Here is a 9,966-nt window from a genome sequence, read left to right on the forward strand (position 1 = left end):
ATTTCCCAAATTGTCTATTGAGTGAAAAATTGTTTGGTACAGCAAAAAGTGAGGATTGAAACTGATAACATACAGTCCCTACAAAAGTAACCTCTAGTGAGCTATAGAAATAGAGCCAATTAGCTAAGTAACTGGAATGGTGCTCTGTAGCACTTATCCAAGTGATTTTTTTCAGACACAGCATTCTCCAAAATATATCTTGCTGGAGTCTGTATACATGAATGATTACATTCAAAAAAAATGTTAATATTCTCTCCATAATACATTTTCATATATACTTCAACTTGATTACCAAATATATAAAGCACAGAATGTTCCTAAAAATTAGACCCAGAGCAAAAAAAAAAAAGTTACAACTGAGAAGTGGTTGGAAAAAATAGGTTTATCTCCTTGCATTGTTTTATTTGTCCACTTAGCAGCCTAATGTTTGTCAGGTTTAAATGTCCAGTGGAGTTTTCATTGTCATATGCATCAGGAATTGATTTTTTACTTGCTATTGAAAATAAATATTTAATTCATTTGACATTAAGTTGTGGTATTTGATAAAAAGCAAACTACTTTCCTTTTGTGTTTAATCACTTTCCATTTACCTTGTAATAAAATAAATGGCTTTTCTGCTCCATTTTGCCACTTCTTGAGCGTGCTGCCTAGTATTTTATTGACAATACTTTTTGCTGATTAAATACTTATCCATATATTTTCAGAACAAAGTTCTCTGTACTTTTGCAGTGGGCTATGTATCTAAATTATATTTTTTTCTCTTGTCAGTAAGAATAGCCAGCCATAGGAGATGCAAGAAAAGTATTCGACAAAGCTGTATCAAACTTTATTCTATATTTTAAAAAAGGATTTTTTTCCAAACCAAACAGATGTACTGTACTAGATACCACTGTTTAAACACCTAATGATACATGACTGGGGTCACCAAAATTGAACATATTAAAAAAGTAAAGTACGTTTGACAGAAATTACGTTTGCTTACAAAAGTTTATTACATACAATCTGCATATTTTTTGGGCCAAGAAGTGTCCCCTCCCCAGAGGACTTTTACAAAAAAAGAAGAGAAAAAAACCTGATGAATTATTGACTGTGTCTCCAACGCTCCTCTAAGTGCATCACAGGCATTTCTATGGGTCTTTAAGCATTAGCTTAGGTTTTCAGTTTCTCCACGGACATAAAACTCCATTCCTTGGTGTCATCAAGCTAAAGCAAACAAATAACAACAATAATAAATTCTGCAGTCTTCACCATGAGGCTGAAGGAACCATCAGTGCCAAAAGCAATGTTACAGAGGACGAGGAAGTAGACAACACATGTAAGGTGGACTGAGCACTTGTTACTTTCCCTCCTGAAATGAAAAGCAAAATAATTAAAGTACAAATGATGCAAATGGTTCTCAATACATTAGGTAGTAGATTTTGTCCAAAACTTGTATTCAGTTATGCTCAGCAAAAGCCTAACATTTAGGCAATTGGTTACCTTGTGAGAACTGCAATCACAAAGTAGGCTCCCTAGACAGACATAAGGAAATTGGGGATTTTCTGATGATATCTACAGCAAATCACATGCTGAATCCTCAGCATATTCACTGTGCAAATGAATAGGAAATTCCAAAAGGGTATGCAGTTTTATGCCTTAATCCTCAAAAGGAATTAGGCTGCAGAAGATGCCCTGAGCCACAATCACAAATGCTCTTCCCAGAATAAGTAATGAAAGCTAGACCTTGATCTTGATGTTTGTCCAGCAGAAAAGAGTGGTGTTTTGCCCAGTAGCCCAGTGATGTTTTTAGATCACAGCAGTCCCTTAAAAAGCTGTGTTAAGGGGAAATGTGCTATCAGCTGGCAGTGGCAATAGATCACAGGACAGGAAGGGAATCAGACTGGGTTTCTCTGGACCAGTTGTCCTAAGTGGAACAGATCTGTTGTGCATAGTCTAATGAAAATATCAGCTTAGAGGGAATGAAAGATTTTGTGTCCTAGAGTTGTGGCTCAAAAGATATATGAAACAAGTGTTCCATGGAATAGGAGTTGGTGTCTTCTGCATTCTGATGATAGAACTGTAGTTTGCGATTAGGCTAGAGCTGAAATTGTAGGTTTAGATTGAAATTTCAGACTCACACCTTTCGGATAGTACTCCTTAAGAACTAAAAAGCAATGCTTAGTAGAATTTTAAAGTGTCAGTAGAAAGTTAGGATTAAGATGCCTTGTTGTGTTTAGGCAAAAGATGATGTTATTTTCTAGTTGTTCTTGCCAAAAATCCTTCCACCTCTTTCTTACCTGTGTAATATTGCTACTTTAAATTCTTTCCACATATGGCAGTAACTGAGGAAATAGAAGCTAGACATCATAATTTACTTAGTGATAATACAGTAATACTGTAATACATTAATAATTTAATAAAGTAATATCTTCTCAAGGGAGTCAATGGAACCTACAGAGAAATTCAGCTTATTCTAAGGCAGGCACATATACAGGGTTCAGCTACCTAAAACATGTTGTTTTAGCTATGTTAGTACACCTCTCGTTGGTGGTCCAGAATGATGTGCATGTTCTCTAAGTCCCACATCATATTTGCCAGGTCTGTGCAAGTGCTTGGGATAGCTTAGGACATCTCAGATGTTCTTATGTGCCTATGTCTGAATATTTAATTTCAGAAGATCAGCAAAATTGCTGTCTAGGCTTCACTGTCTGCATGGATTACATGTCAGCTAACTATAATGTCATTTGAGACACCTGGTGTGCGTGTAGACATCTACAGCTCAGTTAGGTTTCCAGATGTTATCCTACAAAGGGAGAGGTTTCCTGTAAATCCTCTGCTTTGTTCATCAGCCCCACATGGATGTCTCTAATGCTCTTAATGAGCATTGCTATAATCGTCATTCTTCCAGATACAAGTGCAAACGTACCTGAAAAAGATGGAACTCTGATCTGGGGACTTGCAGTCCCATCCCCTCCTTCACTGACTGCACAGACCTCGATGATGTAGACACCAACATCAGGAAGAAGTACCACTGCAGATGTTTTTTGTGTTTCTATAACTTGACTGTTGCTCTGGCCTTCTTGCCTAAATAATACCTGTGGTCAATAAAGTAGATAGTGGTCATAGTGGTCATTCACGTTACAGACCAGACATTTTGTGTAGATAACACAGTCACTGAAATGTTAACTGTTTCATTAGGGATTTAATGACATTACATTTGAACAGCCATCTGCTTTTACTCTCACCCCCAAATGGCTTCAGAAGCTGATTAAGAAAGTATATTAGCAATTAATGAATGTGAAAGGACATTGGTTATGATCCAGAGCAAAGATATAACATTTGCCCCCTGTGGCATTAGGTGTTACACAATGTTCTCTCCAAAGTTTCTTCAAAGTGCATTTTGGGTTCGATTTGCGTTCCAGTCCAAATTCTTATCCTAAATTCATGTAGATTCACATTTTTGGCTGAAAACCCCAATTTTAAAGGTAAAAAAAAAATGCCCTAAATAGTGTCCTTATTTTGTTTGCTTTAGCTGGTTAAGTCAACTGAGAATAGCTCAGAACTGTCCCTGCATCTCCTGTGAAACTCAGGACAAGCTTATGGTGTGTGGGAGGAAAGCAAGTGAGTATATAGCTGTCTTTTTGGCACTTCTGCGTAAGAGTTTCTGTTCCCAAACAAAACTGAAAAGGTCAGAGAGGTGTAAAAAACCAAAGCAGTCAGCTCAACATTTTCAGAATCTCCACTATTCTGATAAAGGTTAGGGCTGTTTCTGGTTTATTTGAATAATTTTACACATTCTTGGTGATATTCCTGATGTATCAGAGGGAATATCAGATTGTAGTCTGAAGAAATGATCGCATATATACTTCAAAAGCAAGCCCCATCTCACTGTAAAAACACTGAAATAATTCTGCTTTGATTTAAAAGATTGCAGAGAATTCCACTGCTTTTTTATGACTTGTTATTTAGGAATTAATCTGGATCTTATTCTTTAAAACTTCAAAACTTTAAATGCCAGATGTTACTGCCACTGATTGTTGAACATCACCAGCATGATCACAAAACAAACCAAAGTATTTGTGTTTCTGCTCCATAAAAATATTAATTTTAATGTCATTTTAAGATGCCTCATTCTGCTGCATTTCTCTAAATCCTACTGCAAACACAGTTAAATTGAAGTGTTAGCAGGAATTTCATTGCAGACTGGTCTTATTAATAGCCACTTCTAAGTCAGATATGATAAACTGATCCCTCAGATAGAGCTTACTCAGTTTGTAATCAGTAGTTGAAAATCACAACACACAAAGTGTTGGGACATTTCACTCTTTTCATTTTTATTTATTGCTTTTCATGGTGAAAACTGATTTCAGATAGTCTATATAGTATACTTACACAGAAAAACAAGAAAGGGAAAAAAGCCAACAAGGAAGAGGAGCAGACATTTGGAAGAGGGAAGGGTGAGCAAGGAAGGGCAAGCACTGACCTTGTATCCCATTACGTCAGATTCATTAGGTAGAGGTCTGACTGGCTCCCACCCAAGAGACACATGAGAGCCATCCTGTATCCACATAATATTGCTTGGTGCTTGGCTGGGAGCTGAGGAGAAAAAATAACATGTACATAAACATATTTTATAGGTAGTTTATCTAAAATTAAAAAAAAAAAAGTGTTTCAGCCTTTCATTACCTTTACAACTGGTTGTGTTAGCAGGCTCCCAATTCTAGCCTGAATATTTAAAGATTTTTTTTTTTTTTTTTTGCACCAGAATTGTCATTTAATAGATTGTGGTGTATTTACTCAGCCCACCCCATAAGCTCCCCAAAACTTATGGACCTGAACTTTTTTCTCTCCCTTCTTTGTCAAAAATAACTTGTTTTCTAGGAAGATAACCTTTGTTATAAATGCAAAGTCATACGAGTTCATGTCTAAATATCAAAGCAAAGCCATGAATCAAAACTATACATGATTCTCGATTATTATACACTCTTATTAAAGGAAAACCCACAAGGGCAGAGGTTGCTTCCTGACTTCTTCCTTTGAGCAAATGTACTGAGATTACTTACGGGACTTCTTGGTTGCTGCACGCACAGCAGTGCTAGGTGGTCCGTACCCTGCAGCGTTGTATGCCCTCACCGTTAGGTGATATAATGTGTTTCCTTCTAATCCTGTCAGAAGGATGGATGACTCATTTCCCTCAGTTTTGACCTTTTCTGCTGCTTCTTCCTGCTCCATGTCCTTCCAGTAACCAACCTGCCAAAAAGCAACCAAGTGAAGCATTAGTATAGGCCTCTGGGAAGCTCACGCTTCCAAATGCTCATACTTTTTATCCTGTGGAGGGTCTTTTTGCCATTTTTACCTTTTGTCTGATCATCAAGCCCTTTTAAACACATACAATTTGCAGCCTAACATCAGAGACAAACAATGCTCACTTCTCCAAAATGGCGAGACTCTGAATATTGTGGTATTACTGGAAGCACTTTGAATTGCTGTGGGCTGGCATGAGAGGATGCAACTACAAGATGGTAGAGCAGAGGATGAACATTGGGAGGGAGTCAAAAGTATTTCAAAGGAAAGCTCATCCTCTGGTAGATCATCAGAATATCTGCCTTCACCCTGGAAAGCTCTGACTGAATCAATAAAGAAGTGTTGTGAGCAATATTCCCTTCTTTGCCCTGGGCAATTCAGAGCCATGAAATTTCTTATCAGTGTAATGAACAGAAAATGACAGAACACCAAAGGAAATCCTTCATTTATCTGAAAAATCTTACCTAAGGAAAAAGAAGGAAGTGCATTCAGTTTTAGTTCTTGGATATAAACACATTTCTGGCAAATGCAATTTTGATAGCATGTTTATGCCCTTCCTTTTCAGACACAAAAACCCTGAATGATCTACGTGGTTCTCACTCCATAGTTCTGGTATCTGCACTGAGTTTATCATAATCTCAAGGAGGTTATAGAGCTGATCTAGGAATTTGACTAGTCTCTTTCCTCAGGGACCAAGTATTTGCAGGACATAAATAGGAAAAAAACAGTACTGTCTCTCTTTAATGTATTTAGGTGACCTACACAAGCAAGGTAATTGTCACGGGGACCTATTTTTCCTGACAGGAGATGTCACTAATGTGCCATTCAAAGACCTGTATTCAGCTTGCTGTTATTCATGCTGAGACCTACTTGCATTTATTCCACATTTTGACCTTTTCTGTAAAGTTGGTTATTTCATAATAAGTTATTTGTGTTATATCTGGACAACTTCTCCTCTGAGAAAAAGGTCATGGACAATACAGCACTCTTGTGAATGTATCCCAGAAAATGGTGAACCAAAAAAACCAAGGGGTTAATAGGAAAATAAGAACAATGAGTACAATGGTGACCTTTTATAATTGCACTAGGACTGCCATTCAAAAAAAAAAAAATCTAGAAAGACCTGGCTACAAAAATATACATTTGAGGTCATGTCTTCATTTGAGTAAAGTGTCTCTGTTAACAATGATTGAGGTCATATCAGTTTGTGCCAACTCAAAATCTAGTCTTTCTATTGTAAAATTCATGTAAATATCTTTTATGTGTGCTTGCATTACCTCATGTTAAAATATTATTGTTTTAATTCTTTGGTTAGTTACAGCTCATATAGCAAATCTAGGTGTAGTCACCACTTGTTAAAATAAGTGTGTTACATTGAGATATTTTGCTAGGTGAATGCTTGACCAACCCTGTTGGTATCTGAAGTAATACCTAGTCACATCTTTCTCGGAAAGAAAAAAGAATCAACAACTATTTATTCACACACTATGGTTGAACCTCCAATGCTTATTCTCTCTTGGGCAGTCACATTCCTTTCATTTTACTTGCAATGCATCTTCACAAACTTGACACCACAGTGATGAGAGCCACATAGTATTAAGCACTGTATGAACAGGCAGTGAGCGACAGCACATATCCTGGAGACCCTGTCATCCAGTTAGTGAAGTCTGCTGAGGATCCAACATGGAAACGGTCAGAAAGGAAAAGTCACTTGCCCAAGGTTACATGGGCAGACAGTAACAGAGTTGGAAATGCAACTGAAGTAGTGAAATCCTGTTTCTAGAAAGCCAGGAACAAAATTATTAGTAGCTCAATAAGTCTCATTGTTTATTCACAGGGTACACAGTGCCTCGTGTGAATGCAAGGCAGTAGCTACCCCCCAACTTTTGCACTGAAGCTTTTTTTTTTTTTTTTTTTTTTTTTCCCCCCCCGATATAAAGAAATCAGGAAAACTTGATTTTCCAAATATTGGTGTTAGGACTACACAGATATTAAAACCTGATGAGTGTGGAAGAAAGCTGGGAGCATGACTCAGCCCTTTTAACATTTTTCATGTTTTTTAAATGCTCTCCACCACTGCTTTTATGGCATTGTCAGTTTGGATACTAATTATATTTTGGACATGTTTAGTCTGCAAAAATAACCATGGTATGTTCCCTACCAGTTCTGCTGCACCACATGGCAAAGGTGTTCCCCCTTGCAAAAGGGTTATTCTTGAGGGAATGAATATACTGTATGAAGCACCAAAAGCATGAAATGCAATTTGGCAATGCTTCTATTTCAATTTCTCCTGTACTTCAAAGCCTTTAAGTGTTTGATCCCTGCTTTTAAAATTCCCCTTAAAGTTTTGCCAGGTGAGTTTGGACTTTGATCTCAAACTATGCTTTTCTCTTTCTTTTGTAATGCACACATCCATTTGTTGATGGCCAAATGAACTAAAGGAAAAAAGTGGTTATAAAAAAAGAAATACAGTGATTGTTGACTGAGGTCGATGGTGAGGGAACACATTGATTTGAACTGAAATCAAGATACTGCTGATGGTTAAAAGTGCTGGACGTATTTCTTAAAACAGAGGGTTTGTTTATTTATACCCCTATGTGTTTGTTTGTTTGTTTTAGATCTTGCTGTTTTCTGCAATGTTAATTTATACTGTTCTGAAGAGATTTACTGCACTTAGAGTAGGGTTTCATTAATGACAACTTTAAATACTTATATAGTATGAAGCATAAATAACAGAAGAGTAGCCCATATTTGAAAAATGAAAGAAAAATTGTGGAAAAAATTTTGGTCTATTTGATGCATTATTGTTTGTGAGGTTTTAAATTTTTGCTAGACTTTCTGTTCTCTTTCACTTAGCCAAAGAATACCAAGCTTTGATATCTGATTCCCAGACTCATCTCTCTGAGCTGGAGAGAAAGCAAAGATGATATTCAAATGAAGAGAGAAGACGCCGGAACATTCAACCTGCTTTGCCCTGATTGTGGGTTAAAAGGAAATGATTATGTTAAAAACTTGTTTCCATCTAACACTTTTCTACTTCTAGCACTTACATATCTCTTCCTTGAAGTTTGAGGTTAAAAGGTATTTTAAATAATATTACTCTTTTTCCCAAATTGGTTTGTAGGGTGTGCATACTAAGGTATAAATTAATCTGATCTAATTGTGGGTCTTCTCTAAATTCAGTACAGTCAGGGTTATTGTCTGGATACTCCTTCTGTTGACCACAGAGAATTAAAGCTACAAATTAAGCATATCAAGGAAGAGCCTAAATTAGAAAGGATGAATCAAATAGGACAAAACACACAAACTTTCCTGGGCTCTCTGACTGCGTATTTATCAACAAAACCAGTACCGACATAACTGAAGAAGAACTTCAAGAGATTGCAGAGTACAGAAGGAGCTAGGGGAGAAAAAGCGGTGACCTGAAAGAACTGCTGCTAGCCCTGAGAAAAACCAGACAATGGTTCATATTTGATAAAAGTAATTTTAATTATCATAATCAAAAAGCCTGCCAGTGCCTTGAACTGGCACATGTAAGTCATGCAAATTTTAGTGCAATGATAGAACCAAGCACTTAAGAGATGAAAAGAGGTGCTTTTTGTATCATCTTAAGACATTGGTGTGACTGTCCTTCAGAACAAGATGAGAGGCTCCTGCAAAATACCAATCAACCTCAGTTCTTTCCCTCTCACCAAAACAATTGCTGACTGAAAAGAAGAAAGAAAACACTGTCTGGTTCTCCTAGGTTCTGGGGCCTTCTCTGAAGTAGCCTGCATCCTCCACCTCTTTCCTCAGGTACTCTCTTCTCCCACATAGTCCTGCATACACATGGGACAAAAACTGATATTGTACCTTAACCTTGAGGACTATCATCAAATATCTAGTCATATATGCAAAATCAATTATTATCTAGGATTCTGATTTTAGGTAATAGAAAGCTAGTAGTTTTGTAACAAGCTGCTAATGATACAGTCATCATTGCAAAGGGTATGGCTCTCTTGAGGCACTCGTGAGAGATCTAGGGTGTGATCCCTATCTTAAGGACTTGACAAGCAGTAGTACTGCTCTGCTATAAACTCATGATTACAATCTTCAGGATTTTCAAGGGGTTTGAATCAGCATATGAGAAAGTTTGTAGGCTAAATTGACTCATATATAAAACTAACCAATTGCTAATTTTGTGTTTGGGAAAATTCATTAATTCCAAAAGTAAAGTCTGATAAATTGGTTCCTCTTTTTTTCTGTCGTGCTTTACCAGCCTCTAGTAAAAATATCCATGTGCTCTTTCTAAATTACTTCAAGGTATATTTCACTAAATTAAAAAAATAAAATTCCAGTATCATGTAGACACAATTTTCTGTTCCCCTGTAACAACAGATAAAGTACATCTAAGAAACAGCAAAAACTTGAATATTTCTCTTTGAAAGACAGAATATGATATAAACAAGTTATTATATTAAGTAATTCTCTCTGAAAATGGCATTCAAGCTTTTCTATTTTTTATATTTTTTTGTTGCAAGTTGATCTTTTGATTAGGTCAGTCAAAGTCCTATCCCCTGGGTGAATTCCAATGAAAAAGACATGAGCTTTGTGATCTATACTTAAGTATTAGCCTTGGTTTTCTGGAAAAGAAAAAAAGAAAACCAAAAAATCTTTTTTTTTTTTCCAGCCAGTAATTCTTTC

General features: G+C 36.6%; 1 protein-coding gene across 1 annotated transcript in view; it reads right to left on the minus strand.

The window, feature by feature from the left end:
- Nucleotides 1–490: 490 nt before the first annotated feature.
- Nucleotides 491–9,966, minus strand: part of CNTN5 (contactin 5) — a 186,763-nt gene continuing 177,287 nt past the window's right edge. The window contains exons 16-19 of the mRNA XM_010080210.1: nt 5,043–5,229; nt 4,463–4,575; nt 2,906–3,074; nt 491–1,348 (exon numbers count right to left, since the gene is read on the minus strand). Coding sequence (XP_010078512.1) covers nt 1,245–1,348; nt 2,906–3,074; nt 4,463–4,575; nt 5,043–5,229 — 573 coding nt within the window. The 3' untranslated portion in view covers nt 491–1,244. The remainder of the gene's footprint in view (nt 1,349–2,905; nt 3,075–4,462; nt 4,576–5,042; nt 5,230–9,966) is intronic.

The sequence above is a fragment of the Pterocles gutturalis genome, unplaced genomic scaffold, assembly GCF_000699245.1.
Source record: "Pterocles gutturalis isolate BGI_N339 unplaced genomic scaffold, ASM69924v1 scaffold3154, whole genome shotgun sequence".
Taxonomy (NCBI): domain Eukaryota; kingdom Metazoa; phylum Chordata; class Aves; order Pterocliformes; family Pteroclidae; genus Pterocles; species Pterocles gutturalis.